Source organism: Solanum stenotomum, chromosome 3 (genome assembly GCF_019186545.1).
Source record: "Solanum stenotomum isolate F172 chromosome 3, ASM1918654v1, whole genome shotgun sequence".
Taxonomy (NCBI): domain Eukaryota; kingdom Viridiplantae; phylum Streptophyta; class Magnoliopsida; order Solanales; family Solanaceae; genus Solanum; species Solanum stenotomum.
The window spans coordinates 7,707,232-7,727,376 of NC_064284.1; the positions used below are offsets into that span (position 1 = coordinate 7,707,232).

The 20,145-nt window shown below is 33.2% G+C and overlaps 3 protein-coding genes across 3 annotated transcripts; all 3 read left to right on the plus strand.

Annotated features, from left to right (window-relative positions):
• Positions 1-610: 610 nt before the first annotated feature.
• LOC125858599 (agamous-like MADS-box protein AGL8 homolog) lies at positions 611-7,635 on the plus strand. Its single transcript, XM_049538426.1, has 8 exons — positions 611-958; positions 6,196-6,274; positions 6,380-6,444; positions 6,530-6,629; positions 6,705-6,746; positions 6,914-6,955; positions 7,047-7,162; positions 7,274-7,635. Exons 1-8 carry the CDS (start codon positions 774-776, stop codon positions 7,386-7,388), a joined length of 744 nt encoding a protein of 247 aa, XP_049394383.1. The 5' UTR covers positions 611-773; the 3' UTR covers positions 7,389-7,635.
• A 3,451-nt stretch (positions 7,636-11,086) lies between these two features.
• Positions 11,087-13,257, plus strand: LOC125859740 (uncharacterized). The gene is made up of 3 exons (XM_049539554.1): positions 11,087-11,617; positions 11,766-11,851; positions 12,937-13,257. Exons 1-3 carry the CDS (start codon positions 11,281-11,283, stop codon positions 13,219-13,221), a joined length of 708 nt encoding a protein of 235 aa, XP_049395511.1. The 5' UTR covers positions 11,087-11,280; the 3' UTR covers positions 13,222-13,257.
• Positions 13,258-14,346: 1,089 nt separating this feature from the next.
• LOC125858498 (hexosyltransferase GAUT11) lies at positions 14,347-19,687 on the plus strand. The gene is made up of 2 exons (XM_049538287.1): positions 14,347-15,039; positions 17,841-19,687. Exons 1-2 carry the CDS (start codon positions 14,884-14,886, stop codon positions 19,293-19,295), a joined length of 1,611 nt encoding a protein of 536 aa, XP_049394244.1. The 5' UTR covers positions 14,347-14,883; the 3' UTR covers positions 19,296-19,687.
• The last annotated feature ends 458 nt before the right edge of the window (positions 19,688-20,145 follow it).

Sequence of the window (20,145 nt, forward strand, 5' to 3'; positions counted from 1 at the left end):
AAATAATTTGCTTTATACTTAGATAAGAAGTAAACATCTTTTTTCTAGAAATCTCCGATGGAGGGGATTAATTAGACATTGACCCTTTTCAGTTTATTAATGGAGCAGAGTTCAAAAGTCATTGATCATCCCACCCTTCGCCACCCTCGAACCTCCACTCCCCATATCGTCCCATTTTCATATTTTTATATATGAAATTTCTAGAAAATTTATAAAATATAAATAGATTCCTTCATACTATCTCCGTCAATTTTTAACTATTATAATTTCATTTTTTAGAGTCAAACGATAATAACTCTGACTAACATTTTACGATGTATTTTTTATCATATTCATGATATGCAAAAAAATGAAATTTCTAGTATTTTTCTTATAGGTTTTGAATATTTAAATATTTATTTAAAATATATATTAAATTAATATAATCTAATATAACTTTAAAAAATAATTAAATTATTTTTTAACATGACAATTAAAACAAATTTATACATATATGCGACGAGTATATGAAAGGGAGAGAGGGAGTATAGTACGGAGTATTAATTATAAGGACTGAAGAGTATTCTGAACCAATAAAAACTCGACAACACTTTTGACGAAACAACTATGGTATTTATCAAAACCTCTCCTTCTACCTGGGGAGATCCTTCCACTTCCCAATAATAACGATACAGTTTTTTTTTTCTTTTTCTTTTTCTCATTTGCCAAACAAAGAAATACTAAACATTTTCATTACGAAAAATACACAGAAGAAAGAAGAAGAAGAAATTAATATGGGTAGAGGAAGAGTAGAGTTGAAGAGAATTGAGAACAAAATCAATCGTCAAGTAACTTTTTCAAAGAGGCGATCTGGTTTGCTGAAAAAAGCTCATGAGATCTCTGTGCTTTGCGATGCTGAAGTTGGACTCATTGTTTTTTCAACTAAAGGAAAACTCTTTGAGTATTCCACCGACTCTTGGTACGTATCCTCTAATTCTAATTATATATGTAGTTGTTTATTTCTCAAATTTTTCCTGCACCACTATATTTTGACTTTTTTTTTTTTTTTCAATTATCTTCTAGTTTTTGTGTGCTGAAGTAGATTTAAATAAACTCAATAATATTGCATACAATTATACAAAACTTATTTAAGTTGATTTTTCGACGGTTTAATTTTGATAGAATTAACAACGTATCTTTTTCTACCTCGTTTTGTTTTTGAATTTGATCTTAAAAAATATAGTGTACAGATCTATTTGAAAATGGATACAAGATTTGTTTTTGTTAATTAAATCTGAACAGATCTATTTGAATANACAACCTCAATAATATTGCATACAATTATACAAAACTTATTTAAGTTGATTTTTCGAGGGTTTAATTTTGATAGAATTAACAACGTATCTTTTTCTACCTCGTTTTGTTTTTGAATTTGATCTTAAAAAATCTAGTGTACAGATCTATTTGAAAATGGATACAAGATTTGTTTTTGTTAATTAAATCTGAACAGATCTATTTGAATAATACAAGAAATAATTAAAGCTTACATCTTAAATAGAAAATGGAGATACGTATGTAGAACTGGAATGAGGTCATTTCACTAATTACATAAAACAACTATTGTTATATATAATTAATTATAATACGATAATAATTAACATAATCTTTCTCTTTTACGTATATTAACAACCCCAGTACTGTGTGATGTTGTCGACCCAGCTATTTTCATGACGATTCTTTAAAAAAAGCTTTCTTGTGGGCATGTAAAAGATATCTCGTGAAATTAGTTGAGTTGGTAAAACGTACTAATTGCAGAACGTACTCATGATCCACGTCAATGGTTATACTCAATGGTTGTTTAATGTATTTTCTGGGTACAAGGGTGAACCCAACTAGGGCATGCACTAAATGATACTTTAACAAGTTAAATTTAATTAGTACTGGAGAGTATTTATATATATATATAGTACAAGTGGTAAGTAAGAGGTTTTAGTTTAGAATTATGAAATATTCAGCTTTTTATGATGGAGGTAGTTAAAAGTTTACTTATGCCAAAAAGAACTCTGCATTATTGTTATTATTATTTGGTTAAAAGGGAAATTTTATAATATATATTTAATATGCATCCATACAAAGCCGGTGGGCCGGAATATTACTAGTATCCAATATACTATGTCGCCTTTCATTTCCAACAAAAAATGATCCATCCTTGTCCGCTTCTAGAGTCTTCAAAACAAAAATTGGTGGATCCTTTCATTCCACAAAAGCTTGATTCTGATTTAATTGAGTCCCTTATTCTTTTGCTAGCAAGTCCGCCACCTGTTCCTTTCGACTATGGTTGATCTATGGGCTCCCTCCCCATCTGCCGGAGCAAACTCCTCACGATTCAATTTCTCGAGTCATGATGACACCTACTATATCCTATCAGTAGGTAAGCCAATCCATAACCCAGAACATCAAGTAATGAGTGTAAGGGCAGAAACTAGCGAAAACAATAATCTAAACAAAGACAACAAGGTGGAAGCAACCCAAAATAAATATATACAGAAATCCCTCCCAAAGTCTGGAAGTCACTAGTACAGAGCTATCTAATAAAGAGTACAAGTCCCAAAAGTGGACCACAACAGAGCGTGTCTCAAAGGCAACAAGACTAGCTAAAACAAAAGAAGGAGACAGGAAAAATCCAAAACACCAAGTGCTCTCCCTCGTCTCCGAATCACAGCTACAAAAGAAGGTTGAAGCTAATTACCACTGATAATTGGTACTGAAACCTGCATCACGAAATAGATGCAAAGATGTTATAAAAGTGTAGGTGAAAATACAAATTGTACATGCAGTTGAAAAGTAGAATAAAAGAACTAAGGATGCAGGCTTTGAGCTTTGCTCTCTTTAAGGAAATTCAGGTCATTATTGAAGAATCTTTCTTCAGAATATGACTCGAACAAACCTTAGACAAGTTATTAATTTCAAAGCTCAATCAAAAGAACACATTACTTCAACAAAATAATATTCATCTTTTGTAGAGAATGATGAATTGGAGACTATATTTCTTTCTCTTTTCTCAAATTGTATTTTCTTTTTCACTACACCAACTTTCACTTTTTCAAACACAGTGCAAATACTTTCCTACACCTCTCATACTTTTTTTCCCCCTTTTTAAACAATTAAGAAGTCTCTCTTTTCTTTTTCCTTTTTGGCAAGGACCCCTACTTGTTCATCAATCACCAACAAAATAGTACATAAGAGAGAGGGATATAAAGCCTAACTTCTTGTCAACATGCTCATCCCTTCTCAATTGTGAAGATAATTAATGTAGTGCTAGCACTACAAGAAAAATGTGAATTACATGGGAATTTTCCTGGGAATTAGTATGAAAATCCGTAGGAAACTTATTTTCTTGCAAATTTTCATACTAATCCTCAGAAAAATTCTCATGTAATTCACACTTTTCTTGTAGTGTAGCTATACATGGATACATCTTGACTAAAAAAATTTGCTCAACATTTTCAATATTTGAGCATATTTCATAACAATTCTAAAAAATGCAATATTGGAAGTGGTTGAATTATATAAGTTATGTAATAGTATAACGTATTTAACATGATCTTTGATATTATATATATTAAAAAATAAGGATATCATCTGGGTTTTCATATTTCCCAGCAAATAACTAAGGGAAGACATTCCATCATTACTTCTAAAATCTTGTTGGTAGTTCTGTGCAACAATCATTGCATCATATTTTGTCTAATACAAGGCTCTGTAGTGACTCCGCAAGCATGTGCATTTTAAACCTTACAACAAATAAAGGATTTTGCGTCAATTATTTAGAAACATTATCGTTATATTATATTTAGTGTTAATAATAAAAATGAGTATTTCTAACCAACACTTAATATAAATATCTTTAAAATTTTTAGCGATTTTGAATGTAATGACAATAACTCAAATACCACTAACAGGAAAAATATATTGCCGCTAACTGTCTTTTTTTGTTGTTATTATATATAAAAGTATGTCTATATATTTCTTGTTATGTCATTGTCACTGAAAAATTGGTTTTACACTTTTCTCATAAGGTTAATTCCAAGCACTTTTCGTAGTAAACAAATCTGTCTGGTTAATTGTTCAAATAAAGAGATCTTTCTCATTATTAGAGATCTCAATATTAATCATAGTTTGCGCAATCTGTCTATTTATAGGTGTTAGAATTCTTTCGTAGATTAATTAGCAAGGTAGTGAGATAATAATATTGTAAAACATGAGTTGATGGTTATATTATTTATGTTTGAGTAAGTTGTTAGTGGTAAAAATCGTGATTACACGAGTCACACCAAGTAATGAACACTATCTCATTAATTTATACACATCAAATTAAATAATGTATATTATAATTTTAATAGTAAAAATGCACTTGTTCCAACATGAAGCAAGGCTTTATATTTATCAATAATTTATAACAAGTATTAGAAGATACAAGTTCAATAGCTATTCATGTTGTTAAAGCTCGTTGCTCAAGTTTGTGGATTTTCGGGGAGAGGGAAATTTAAATGTCAAGCAAGTTTTATATAAGGATCTCAACATTAATTTAGGATCTCAATTTAGATGTATCACTATTTTGTTTGACCATGATATTGTTCTTGTAACCAACAAGGGTTGTGGTAGAGTGGTAAGTACTCCTTCATCCTTAACCAAGAGGTCTCGGGTTCGAGCCCCTTCGGTACAGAGTCGCCTTTGTTAGGGAGCGCTTTACCCGTGGGATTTTCCGGCGCGAATTCAGATTAGTCGGGTTCCAATGTGGGTACCTGATACCGAGTGGAAAACCAAAAAAAGATATTGTTCTCATAGTTATATGACTCCTCGGACTCTTTAAAAATATCGATGGATATGTGTTTGTTTCTCCAAAAGTAGTGCATTTTTGGAGGATCCGATACAGATCCTATAACAATTTTGAAGAGTCCAAGCAACTTAAACCGAGTGAAACAAATGATGCTACATCTTTTTTTTTTTCTTTGGGTGGAGATATAGATCATAAAAGGGGTCTCCTCATAACACTTCTATTTTAAATAATTAAATGTTTCAAAAATATTGAAGCAGCAAAATTTTATTATCTTTCAAAAAATAATAATAATCAACTTTAGACATATCATGTTGTAATTTGAGGGTGATTATATACTAATACAAGTTGATTTTTTTTAATGGAAGTGTAAATATAAAGCTTTAATTTTAACAAAATTAAACAATCTTAGCTTTTAACAAAATTAAACAAATTTTAGGGTGAGAGGTTCTCACTAGAACCTTTTATTTTGCGGACTATCCAATTCGACCCATATGGGTTGGATTGATGACTATCTAGAAATGGATTAACATATGGATATTATTCATATTATCCACTAAAAAATGGATATTCAAATGGATTATATAGATATTCATATTTATCAAATATTCATTTGAAATGCTTGTTTAGGTAAGAAGGCTGAAAAATAAAATAAAATATGTTTGTTATTTTCATGAATTTTTGTTCCAAGAGTTTAAACTTATTTTGGCTTTTAGTTTGTGTCTCGCATGACTATTTCTTAATTTAGCTGTTAGTTAATACATTTCTATCCATTTAAAATATGGACGAATTTAATATTTTATTCATTTTATTTTGCTGATCCAACCCATCCAAATTGCCATTCCTAGTGATAAGTGCATATATATTAAGGAGAATCATGTCTGAATGGATAATATATAGTTGTGGCTCGATAAAGGAATATATGAATAATAACATTACATTGCTTGAGTCTGGAATAAGAACAACCCGTCGATCGTTGAAAAATTACGTTGTATATATATGTGTCAAATTCTACATTTAAATAATATATATTTAAAGTTTGACACCCTTAACAAAAGTAATGCATTTTGCGCAGTGATAATGGTGTCCATTTGAATGAAGGAATTTCAGGATCGAACCTAAAATAGAACAATAATATTTTACACACCATTATTGTTGAAGCCCCTTAATTAAATTTTTTGTTTGTTAATCATTAAAACTCACATAGCTCAACATAATATATTAAAACTAGTCCGTTAGATTACGCATTGATATGTGCTAGCTTCTTGGTACAACCTGATTATTGCATGTACTGTGATGCAATTTTAGATACAATAGGCCAAGAATATATATATATATAGTTTTTCTTTGATTATTGTCGTTTCTCTTTGTCATGTTAGCATGGAAAGGATTCTTGAAAGGTATGAAAGGTACTCATATGCTGAAAGGCAGCTTAATGCTACTGATATTGAAACCCCGGTATATATGCCTGCCTACGTCTTTGTTAAATCTCATTTTAATTTATAAATATTAATAGATCTAGGACTAATTTTGGATTATTTTTTTTTTAAATACTTTTTGCAGGGGAGCTGGACTTTGGAACATGCTAAGATTAAGGCCAGACTTGAGGTTTTGCAAAGAAACCAAAAGTAGGTATTTTCCTACGTACTCAATTAATATAAAAATGATCCCTCGTTCCTACTGACCGATCGACGTATATATGATTATTTACAGGCATTATGCAGGAGAAGAGTTGGACACATTGAGTATGAAAGAGCTTCAGAATCTGGAACACCAGCTCGATTCTGCTCTTAAACACATTCGATCAAGAAAGGTACAATCATGTACATGTGCAGTAGTTTCTTTAAGAAAACATTTTGAACTCAAGACCTTTTTTTCTTTCTTGTAGAACCAATTGATGCATGAATCCATTTCTGAGCTGCAAAAGAAGGTATGGAGCCTTTTCCTATCCATTCCATATATATAAACTTGCCTTGTACTTGTGTGTCAGAAGATTGTTCATATAATCTAGTAGATAATAACAATTTTTGTACAAGAAAAAACAGGGAAAATTTTGTTGCTTCTAGCTAGCTATAGCTTTATTTTTACATGACACAGGACAAGGCATTGCAAGAACAAAATAACAATCTTTCAAAGCAGGTAATTAATAACTAATTTTCTTGTAAAATGTTTAGATTTCACTCAACAATTCGCGATGCTTTTAAGATGTTTGGAGATATTGGTTGAACAGGTGAAGGAAAGGGAGAAAGAGATGGCCCAACAGACTCCGTGGGAGCAACAGAGTCATGATCATCTCAATTCATCTTCGTTTGTTTTGCCACACCCCTTTAACAACCTTCACATGGGGTATTTTCTTTGTCCCCCATCCAATTTTATAAATATTACTTTCCGTTCTACTTTCATGTTATTCATACCCTTTATCATTAGCTATTTGATTTTACGCGAAAAAAATTGCAGGGAAGCATACCCAACTGCAGGAGACAATGGAGAAGTTGAAGGATCATCGCGGCAGCAACAACAAGATAGTTCTTCTGTGATGCCTCCATGGATGCTTCGCCATCTCAACGGTTGAATTAAAACTTATCAAGTATAAACCAAGCGGACAATATTATGCTATGTTATGTTATCTATTAATCAGATATAGTATATGTACATATATTATATATATGTATGTTACATATTAGACAAACACAACTTTCATATCTAGTTAATTGTGTATTGTGTATATATGGCTGTTGTGTAACAATATCCAGAATATATTGTAGTAGTACTATATATCATCCTTGGATATTTTGTCTTAAACATTTTACCACTAGTACTACTTCCTCTCTCCCAATTTATGTGGCACTTTTCGTTTTTCTAGAGTCAAACAATTTAAGTTTGATCGGGAATTTGCACATGAAATCTTCAATTTTTTTGAAATGAAATTTATATATTTGTAAACTACGTAAAAAGTACTATAAGTCACAACAATTGATAATTCAAAATGTTTAAAAGATCTATGAAAAATTTACGATCAAAATTAGACTTGTTTGAATCTCGAAATTCGAAAAGAGCCACATAAAATAGAACGGAGGGAGTAATATTTATTGCTCATATTACTTCTTTTGGTTTTCCACCTGGTGTCTTGGAATCCACATTAGAGCCCTGCTAAATTTGAATCAATCACTGCAGGGCCTATTCTTCATACCCAGAGTTTGAACCCAAAACCTCTAGTTAAGGGTGACGAGAATGAGGATTTCATTTTTTAATCTAAATAGTACTATATGTCAATTAGATTCTTACATATATATGTTTATATGCTATATAATATTCTGATTATTCATTTTCCTTGTCTTCATCAATATACATTTCATGCCAGATTGCTTCTCAATAATTGGATTAGATTTTCGACAACCATATATATGAAAGTGCTAAATGACCAGAAAATTTGGTCAGAATTTGGCCAAAAAATTTAAAAAACTATAAGATTTTTTTAATTTTAAAACAAACTGATCTTTTTTCCATTTTTTAGTTAAAAAGTATTAAAGTTAAAAGGGTAAAAATGTTTTAAAAAGTAAAATAACATAGATAAAATATCATTCTGGCCAAAATTATTTTTCCATATATTTTGTATATCTTTTTGGCCAGAAAATTTGGCCAAAAAACATAATAATTCCAGTATTCCAATTAGGCTTTTGTTTTTATATTGGATTTCTGGGGTCATTAATAGGAGGGATATATTCATTTTAGCCATGAAGGGCGCAAGAATTTTCATGCTTCCAGAATATTTACTAATCAAAATATTGACTATATNTGCACATGAAATCTTCAATTTTTTTGAAATAAAATTTATATATTTGTAAACTACGTAAAAAGTACTATAAGTCACAACAATTGATAATTCAAAATGTTTAAAAGATCTATGAAAAATTTACGGTCAAAATTAGATTTGTTTGAATCTCGAAATTCGAAAAGAGCCACATAAAATGGAACGGAGGGAGTAATATTTATTGCTCATATTACTTCTTTTGGTTTCTTGGAATCCACATTAGAGCCCTGCTAAATTTGAATCGATCATTGCAGGGCCTATTCTTCATACCCAGAGTTTGAACCCAAGACCTCTAGTTAAGGGTGACGAGAATGAGGATTTCATTTTTTAATCTAAATAGTACTATATGTCAATTAGATTCTTACATATATATGTTTATATGCTATATAATATTCTGATTATTAATTTTCCTTGTCTTCATCAATATACATTTCATGACAGATTGCTTCTCAATAATTGGATTAGATTTTCGACAACGATATATATGAAAGTGCTAAATGGCCAGAAAATTAAAAAAATTATAATATTTTTTTAATTTTAAAACAAACTGATCTTTTTTCCATTTTTTAGTTAAAAAGTATTAAAGTTAAAAGGGTAAAAATGTTTTAAAAAGTAAAATAACATAGATAAAATATCATTCTGGCCAAAAATATTTTTTCATATATTTTGTATATCTTTTTGGCCAGAAAATTTGGCCAAAAAACATAATAATTCCAGTATTCCAATTAGGCTTTTGTTTTTATATTGGATTTCTGGGGTCATTAATAGGAGGGATATATTCATTTTTGCCATGAAGGGCGCAAGAATTTTCATGCTTCCAGAATATTTACTAATCAAAATATTGACTATATATTAAGTGATTGTCATAATGACATTGACTCCTACAACAGTATTTTGTCCAAAATTGTCCGTGGCCAATCATGTATATTCTAGTCCTAATTAATCCACTTAGACTTCTTGAATCTCTCCCATTTGTTTCCAATATGAAAAATTGACTCCATCAGTGGAGAAAAGTTGATTATTCATGAAAATGAAATTTATGTTTTGTATATTGTTAGTGTAATTAATTTATCCGCAATAGGACAAAACATTCTAATTATATTAAGTTTTATGTTTTTTATATTGTTGGTGTATGTAATTTTTTACACGATCAAGTCATTCAAAAGATATTTACATATATATAATGTTGAAGTGTGTAACCATCTCATTTAAAAGTTTAAGCTGTCGCAGACCTGATTCTTTTTCATGGTCAAGCACGTGGAAATTCTTTTTGATTTTGGGTGACGGTGAGATTCAATCTCAGGACCTTTGCCTGCTCTGATATCATGTTGAAGTGTGAGCTTTTAGATGAGATGGTCACACACTTCAATATATAAGATCTAAAATCTTAAAAATATGATATGTTATTTCTACTCAAATCATGATTTGAATATAGTATTCCTACTAGCTATTCTCTTTCAATATATTGTATTTTTCAACTTCGAATATTAGAACATTCCACTACCCAAATTGAGAGTCTAATTTTACAATTTTCTTTAAAAATGAGTGGGTGGGGGTTGGGGCATTTAGGTATTTGACACAAACAAGACAATCAAATGAGAAATGCATGCAAGTCCACATTGAAATAGTAGTATATAATGGAATTTTGCCAAACTGCAAGAACCATTTTTCTCCTAATCCAAACAAAAAACACAATCAATTTAGGTTTATGTGGTCGGGTAGATGATAGAGTTAAAAGTTGACATTGTTGGAACTAAGACTAAAGTTTCTTGGAAAAAGAGAATGAACACTATTTAATACTCCTAAACTACAGCTTGCAAATAAAGTTGACTTTTTTTTTGTGTGTGTGTCATAAATTCAACAAATTGATCAAGTTATCTTTATACGTGGGGCTCTACCAAATTCCATAGGAGTATATGTGGCATCAGATTTGAACTTAAAAATATTTTTTTTATAACTATGTTTAATTATGTTCCTAATCAGCATCCACGGATTTGTATACATAATATACAATAGAGAAAAAAAATAATGAATTGTAATCTTGTGATTCAAACCACAAATCTTGCCCACGTTTAGAGCATTAAAAAAAGCTTCAAACAAACTGCCCCGCACGTTACAAATAATCCGAACACCATTAAATTCAATAATTTGAAAAAAAATATTAACCTAATTGGGTCACACAAACATTATAGTAACTTGCTTAGTAATATAGTGACATTTTCATTATAGAAACTCGTGTTATCGTTCCTAGACTATCAATGACGTAGCCACATATAGTGAAGGATGGTCAGTTGAACACCCTTTGTTAAAAAAAAAGAAAACTGTATGAAGTGCTAGTTAACAAAAACTGTTAGGTCGTCCACTTTCATATTTTTGGCTAACAAAAATGTTAACTTAAATCATTGATATTTAATTCAACAAACTAGTCAGTATGGGTCTACAAAAACTTCATGCTAAGCACGTCAAAACACCAAGAACCCCACTTTAGAAAATCTAAGACTGAAGAAAATGATTTGGCATGACATTTGAGTCACTACATATATAAGTTCACACCCTTTTCTCCCTCCCATTCTTTCTAACATATAAAAGTTAGTACTCTTTCAATAAAAACACCACCAATTACCAATCCATTTGTGGAACAAAATTATCAAACATGATGCGTGTCCGTGTTAAATTACCAGGATTTTGTATGAATCGAACTGCAGTCCATGTTCGAGCGCGTAATTCGCCTTCTCAGCTGTACAAGAAGGCGATTGATTTGATCAAATCCGATGACAACAAGTCTGAATTTTCCAGCAAAAACAGCATTGAGATGAATTACAACACTGATGAATCGAAGACAGATTCTGAAAATGGGATTAATAATAGAGTCATGGTTATGGTTGACACTAGTCTTGAAGCCAAAAGTGCTCTGCAATGGGCACTTACACATACTGTTCAAAGTCATGACACCATTATTCTTCTCTCCGTAATCAAGCCCACTCAACGAGGTAAAACTTTTACTCCCTCCGTCTGACATTTTTAAGATCAAACGTCTTTTTTTTTAAAACGTCATGTTTAATCAAATTAAGACACATGAAATGAAACAGGTGTAATTAGTCCTTCATAACTAATGTCCTGTTTTTGTTACTTGTGTAGGTGAAAATGAGAACAGTGAAACTAATCAGAGAGCCTATGAACTTCTTTACTCCATGAAAACTATGTGCCAAACAAAGAGACCAGAGGTAAGTTCTGAAATTGCTCTGCATTTGAATTTGATTGATTGGTCAATGAAGCTACTAGTATATAACTATTTTTTTCCCGTCTGGTGTCTGGTACCCACATTGGAGTCTAACTAAATTTGGATTTGCGTTGAGAAATCCCACATTAGGGGTAAAACACTCCATAACACAGGCAACTCCATACATAGGGAGATTCGTACTCAAGACTTTTGGTTAAGAATGAAAGAGTACTTACTACTCCACCACAATCCTTTAGTATAAAACTATTGTTTTCACCTAATAATGTTGTAGCAAGTCCAAATGGCCAAGTTAGATAATGGAATGGGAGAAAAGTTAGATACAGAGTATAGTGTCAGGCAAAATATTGTCCGTACCAAATCACATGGAAAGTTACCAATAAATATAATTAAAAAAGTGCTGTCAAGTATTTCTGGTTGGCATAATTAAGCCAATTAGTAGGTAAAATAATCTTCTTCTCTAGGCAACACTGCAACATGACAAGTAAATTAAACAACTCCTACTTTTTTGGCTTCATGCTAGCATGTGTTTACTTGCTGCTAAGCAATTTGTCTCATTGTTTAGTTATTTAATCATTTTTTTGAGTGTGTGAGAGAGAGAACTGTCATGAACAAAATGCATTTGATTTCAATATGGATGTTAATTAAAGGCGAATTCAAAATTTAAAGTCAATAAGAGAAGTCTTGGGTAACATCAATATCATGTCTATGGCAAGACCCAGTAGGGGGCTAAGGTGGCCCTAATCGGAGTCATGATCAATATACACCTCCTTGGTGGACTTATAGTTAAGAAATAAAATTGGCTTTTGATATGATGATAAACGCTTAGTCATGCAAGAGTCAATGTCATGAATTTGATTCGCAAGCATGAGGTAGGTGTTGGGAGGAGGATTCTTGGGTAACACCAATATCCTGTCTATCCCAAGGCCCAGAAGAGGCTAGAGTAGCTTGGATTGGAGTCATGATCGAACATAACACTTGCTAGGGTGCATTTTCACAGACAAAGAGATGCTCTTCTTGCGGTGTATTCATTGGAAAAACTGTTAATTGTGATGATTTGTGTGTTAACAGGTGCAAGTGGAGATTGCAGTGGAAGAAGGGAAAGAAAAAGGCCCTGCAATTGTAGAAGCAGCCAAGCAGAGAAAAGTATCATTACTGGTATTGGGACAAAGAAAAAGATCAATAATGTGGCGTTTACGCAGGATATGGTCAGGGAAAAAGTCTAAAAACAGAGTTGTGGAACACTGTATTCAAAATGCAAAATGCTTGACAATTGCAGTAAGAAGGAAGAGCAGGAAGTACGGAGGATATCTCATTACTACTAAACGTCACAAGGATTTTTGGCTCTTAGCTTAATCATATTGTTTTTATCATTCACTGTTCAGATTTATAAAATTTGGTTTTCTTAATTTCTGCTGTAATCTGCACGAAACGAGTAGCTACTTCCTCCATTAGAAAATGAATTGTACAAATTAAAACACAAAAATGAGAGGAGTTGAATTTCGTTGGACATGAATGTTGTATGTTGTGCTAAATCAATCCAAATATATTCTTAACATGAGGTCATATGCACAGTTTTCCTCAAAAGATCTCACATCGTTAACAAATGTAGACCTTATTTGTAGCTTCTCAATTTTGACTTTGTTCCCACATTGATCATAGAAATAGTCAAATTGTAACGAGCCTAGCTAGTACTATTATAATGTGATTTGGTCCGGAATATGAATCTTTTTTCTTAAATGATAGAATGAGTTAAACCTCAACCAACTCTAGTACTGTTTTGGATGTAATATTTAGGTACATGTCCAAGTCAAGTTGCTATTTGCTATCAAAATTCAAAACAACAAAATGAATGTACATTTACCTAAGTTGACCACTGTAGCTATATATATATGAACCTACTATTAGCTAGTCTAGCCTATGAAATACTCTAATTACATATGTCTTTTTTTTTTCTCTAATTACATATGTTAGCTTCAACGAATGAGAGTTTTTTGGTGAGAAGATGATTAAACTTAAACAATCCGAGAAAATGATGCAATTGAACGGAAGATGTATTATTTAAATAGGTAAGTAAGAACAAATACAAAACATTAGGTGCTAAATAATTAGGAAAGAAAATAAAGGACGATTTCTACAATGGATCTGACTAGACTTAGAATGACATGCATCTCAAATCATCCATGTGTTGGGTCTAATACACGTAGTATTCACTCTATCCTAATATACACCAATGCGTTTGACTAGACATAAAACTTATGATAATTTGTTTTTTTTTGAGTTTGTAGTCTAAAAACACACCATATAAAAGTTTAAAATTAAATTACTATTAAATATAGAACAATGTCATTTTTTTGGACCGACGGAAACAAAAGAGTCACGCTTGGACAGAGTGAGTAACAATATTTCCATTGGGAACAATATCATTCAATTTTTACACAATCTTCATAAAAATCTTAATTTTGATGTGATATTTGTTTCTTTTCAATTTGTTATATACTCAGTTGACAAAAGTCTCTGAATTCTCTTCACAAGAATGATGGTGGAGATATGTTTGTTGTAAAGGTTTTCACTAAACACAGCGGCACATGCTCCTTTATTAATTTGTTCAATTGCCTCCTACATGAGCAAAAAATAGATCCTCCCCCATCTCCTTATTTTCCCCCTAAAAAAGGCTTCTCCTCTTCACACAATCTTCTATGATATACTCTTTAAGCTGCTTGAATCTCATTGAGGTTTGATAAAAAAGGTCACTTTTAACATTTTGGCCGAGACCATTTTGCCATCCGTCATTGTTTAAGCTCATTCTGCATTCCATCGTCTTGCTTGATTGAATCTGACCAATGGGTTTGTTGCAATATTCGTGATTCTTGATTGAAATAAAGGGACGGGTTTTCTTTCAATTCTTGATTTGGGGGTCTCAGATTTGGGTTTTTTTGTGTGTGTGGATTCAATCTCGGGGATAGGCTGTTCTCATTTCTTGTTTTGGTGGTGAATTGGGGAAGATAAAGGTATAAGATGCGGCGGCGGGCGGCCGATTATCGGCGCCCGGTTCGAAGGAGGCTATCTTGTTGGATCTGGTCGCTTCTTGGAATATTCTCAATTGTAGGTTTCGTTTTGTTTGTAGTTCATCATCATCATGACCACGAGGATCACGTAGAACAACCTGTTTCGGTAAGCCTCCAAATCCAGACCCAGATCATTCATTGCTTTTCGTAAATTTTATTGCTTTCTGAATCATACTAGTTCAAGCTTAATGAGCTTGCTTTTTTGATAAAGTAGAAATCCTCCTTGTTCATTTTCCATTCCTGGGAGTTTCTGATCTGAGAATCTGCTATCTTTTATACTACTGGTGTGAGGATTACTTTTGTAGTTTTTCATTGATCGATTTTTGTTACTATCTGTTGTTTCTTCTACTTTGATTATAGTTTTATCTTGTTGTAGATACTGTTCAACATGCCTTGTTATACTTTCACATAAATTACTTCTTTTCTTGGATTGCTTTGATTTGTTTTTCCTTGAACGACTGTCTATCAGAGAGGGACTCCAATCTGTGGGACACTGGGACTACACTCAGTATCTTGTTGTTGTTGTATGTTTGTTTCACGAATTGTTTTAGGTTTTTGACAATACTGGTTGGTAGTTTTCTAGTAGGATGGTAAATCTGCACTTAGTTTTCAACGCATTAACATCAATTCATTCATGTTTTGGTTCTTGTAAGTGATACTTGTCGCTTAAAAGCTTAAGTGCGGTGACTTTCTCTTAACTTCAGCTCTTATAATGGAAATTTGTGTTGCCCATTTTTCTTTCAGTTTGTAGCTCATGTACCCTAAGCTAGAATGTGGAACATGTGGATCGCTTCTATATTGTTCCAGATCTATTAGATGTGCCTGTGGGGGACTGAACGTTCTGTTTTCTAAATATTGTTGTCAATAATTTACTTGTTGTCTCTTTTGATCTTTGTGGCTGTCGGTGTGCTTGTGTCCCTGGTGACTTTAATCTTTTTGATTGTGCTAATTATTTTGAGGAGATGGTGGTATTAGATCCTATGCACTTAACTACCACTGCTGCTGTGCATTATACACAGTTCATCCTTTTTTTTTTATGACAAGGGAAACCCACAACCGCTACCCTTTGGGTATGCACAGGGTAAAATCCGGCTCCTATGCAATAGCTTGCAAACCACACAAGTAAGATAATCTGCACTAGGCAAGCCCGGTGCAACGAGCTCAACCCAGAAAGCAAATCTCTTGCTTTCGCTGGCATCGAACTTGAGACCTCCAACATGGAAGTTCTAAGCCCAAACCACTGGGCCACCCCGAAGGGTAGCTCATCCTTACATCTATCTATACCTAGTTTTGCTTCCTGTTTTCTACCATTCCTTTCTCCCGTCCGCTAGAATGGCAACAATCCACCTCCAACTTATTTCCCATCACACCAGCAATTGGTCCCTGCTCCCAACATAGTCACAGTTTTGTCTTCTTAGTTTCCCTCTATTTTCTTTTTTCTTTTTTTTTTATGACAAGGGAAACTCGCAGTCGCTATCCTTTGGTGCGCACGGGATAAAACCCCCGCTCCTATGCAATAGCTCGCAAACCACATAGGAGAGGTAACCCGCACTAGGCAAGCCTGGTGCGACGAGCTCGACCCAGAAGGCAAACCCCTTGCTTTCGCTGGCAAGGGGTTTCGAACTTGAGACCTCCAACATGGAAGTCCCAAGCTCAAACCACTGGGCCACCCCGAAGGTTTTTTTTTTTTTCTTTTTCTGAACACCCGCTTCCTGAAACAAGCATTTAATCGGCATCCACTTCAACTTCTACCTTGACCGTCACATGGAAAGAATATATATGGCTGACATGCTTGCTATGACAGTATATCTGATAAAACCAACACAAAAGTATTGACGGTAGAAGTGTTATAGATTTATAATTCAATATAGATTTTTGGGTATGACTTGTTTAGATTACTTGACCTAAATTGTAGTCCCATTTTTCATTTGGTGCACTTCATTAAGGAAAAGTTTCTACACAGGGAAGCCATATCTTGGCTTTTCCATTTTTGAGGGATAAACGTGGGAAAAATGTGTCTACAGAAAAGTAAATGGGTTCCACGAGAGGCATATACAGTGCATTAAAAATATTTTTTAAGTAAATCAACACCATTTCTGATTAACTAAGGATGAAAAATTGAAAATAGGACCTGTTTTGGGTCAGAGGAAGTAAATAAAGTGTTAACCCCATTCAGTAATTCGATGGTCTCTTATTACTACCTCACCCTTTGCCGGACATCATTATAAAATGTAACCCATGTTCCTAATACTTAGCTTTGTAAGTGATAAAGCTAGATTAATCTTTCCACTTCACTCCACTTGCTACTTTCTAACCCTTTTCACCTATTGCTGTTTTTAATTCTTTTCGATAATTTCTCAAGATAAATGTTAAATGTCCGTTTGTTAGCAATTTTAGTTCTTTTAATGTTAAAATATGCAGAAGCATAGAATGTGCCATGAGTCCTTGTTGTTGGCACATCTGTTTCAGTTGACAGGTCTTCTAAGTCTTGTATAGAGAATCTTTCCTGGAATAACAATATCCATGTAATTCATTACGTGGTTTAAGAGCAAGGACTTAACAATTGGTAAAAGTAACTCAAACTATTTTAAGGTCTTTTTGAAGTTGCATTCTATAAACATAAAAGAACTGCAATTATGGATTAGTTTGTTAACTGTGTAATTGTTGACTAACACCTTTTTACGCGATGCGTCTAATGAGAACTGCGATGTCATTTACCTATACTTTTGTATGGTTTGTTGTATTTACCGATGTACGATTATACAGATAGAGATCCAAGTTCAAAAAAATGATTATACAGATAGAGTTAACCTTCACTGGATGGATTGGCTGAGTTCCATCTAATTTTATTTTAACTCTAAAGTACTTTGATAATCACACCTGGCTTAATGTTTTTCGTTGTTCCAGGAAAGAGAGTCTAGGAATGAGCAGGTTGTGCATGAGCGTATGAATCTCACACAAGAGATGTTAAGTGTTAATTCATATGCCAGACAAATAGCAGAGCAAACAACACTAGCCAAAGCTTACATCATTATAGCAAAAGAGCACAACAATCTTCATCTTGCATGGGAGCTGAGTACAAAGATAAGAAGTTGTCAACTTTTACTCTCAAAAGCTGCAATGAGAGATGAGCCCATTTCTCTAGATGAAGCTGAGCCAAACATAAGAAGTCTATCTTCTCTCATCCTTAAGGCACAGGATGCCCATTACGATATTGCTACCACTATGATGACAATGAAATCACATATTCAAGCTCTTGAAGAGCGTGCCAATGCTGCATCTGTTCAAAGTATGATGTTCGGACAGTTAACAGCTGAGTCTCTGCCAAAGAACCTGCACTGCCTAGAAATGAAGCTCATGGCTGATTGGCTTACAAAAAAGTCACTGCAGGATTTTGCTGATGAGAGGAGAAACTCACCTCGTTTAGTAGACAATAACCTGTATCACTTCTGCATATTTTCAGATAATCTGTTGGCAGTTTCAGTAGTTATCAACTCAACTGTGGCCAATGCTGATCACCCTAAGCAGCTAGTTTTCCATATCGTAACGGATTCAATACACTATGGAGTGATGCTGGCTTGGTTCCTGAACAATGACTTCAAAGGTTCTACAGTAGAAGTACAGAATATTGACAACTTCACTTGGTTGAATTCATCTTATTCTCCTGCTGTAAAGCAGCTAATGTCTACAGATTCCAGGAAGTATTATTTTGACGGATCTCAAGATACGGGTGTCGAGCCAAAGTTCCGGAATCCAAAATATATATATTTGTTGAATCACCTTCGGTTTTACATCCCTGAGATTTACCCCCAGTTGGAGAAGATTGTTTTCCTTGATGATGATGTTGTAGTTCAGAAGGATCTGACACCTCTCTTTTCACTGGATTTGCATGGAAATGTGAATGGAGCAGTAGAAACTTGTCTTGAAGCTTTTCATCGTTATTACAAGTATCTAAATTTTTCAAATCCACTCATCAGCTCTAAGTTTGATCCCCAGGCGTGTGGATGGGCATTTGGTATGAATGTTTTTGATTTGATTGCTTGGAGGAAAGCAAGTGTTACTTCCCGATATCATTATTGGATAGAACAAAATGCTGATAGGACTATTTGGAAGCTAGGAACCCTTCCACCTGGACTATTAGCTTTTTATGGAATGACGGAGCCACTTGATCGGAGGTGGCATGTGTTGGGATTAGGTTATGACGTGAATGTTGACAATCGGCTGATAGAGAGTGCAGCAGTGATTCACTTCAATGGAAACATGAAGCCATGGCTTAAGCTACGCATTAACAGGTATAGGCCTTTGTGGGAACGATATGTAAATCAAACGCACCCACACCTTCAGGATTGTGCTACACATTGAAACACTATACTTTTCCAAGTACGATCACATACTCGATCCCATCATTGTAGAGTTAGAAATAGACAATTTTGCCCTATTAAGGATTCTTCCCTAGTCTTCTTATCAGTTTAGTAGTGTGAAAAAGGAAACTGATATTATACACTGGAACAAGCATGCATTAAGATAAAAGGGTTTAGGGGAATCACTTATGGTTGAGAGGTTTTCTCTGTCTCTACAAATGATAGAACAAATTTTTCTAGCAATTTTTGTAATAATCTTGTTCCTTTTAATTTGATCACATCTAGGTTAGATATTTGTCTTTGCTTTTTTGTTGTTCTGTACGCGGATCCAATTATTTTTAGTTGCTGTAACATATAACTACTGCAACATATGTAAGTGATTTATACTGATGACTATTATGTTTTTTCGCCTTTGGTACTTCATTGCAAGAAATTGCTTCTCTAGTTGTTTCAGCATGTATTGAGGTTTTTGAACAATATATTTACGGTCTTTGATTCATATGTATGTCCATTCATGCCAATACAAACCCAAAACGCTCTTTTAGTGGGAAATGAAATTGGGGTGTTGTTTGATCTACTTTCTTTAGTAGTTTGGTCATATGGCACATTCCAATAATGTTGCAAGACAAATTGATTGGTATGAATCAACTTGTCGTTTTTTAAATAAGAATATTATATTCATCGATTAAAATAATGGACAACCAATCAGAATCTAAAGTATGAAAATAATTGTTATACTATATGTATTGTCGGTGGTGGATTCAGAAATTTTGTATTATGAATGCTCAACTATCTTTAGCTCGGAAATTGGTACATAAAAGGGGTGCTCAATCAATATATTTCAATATATT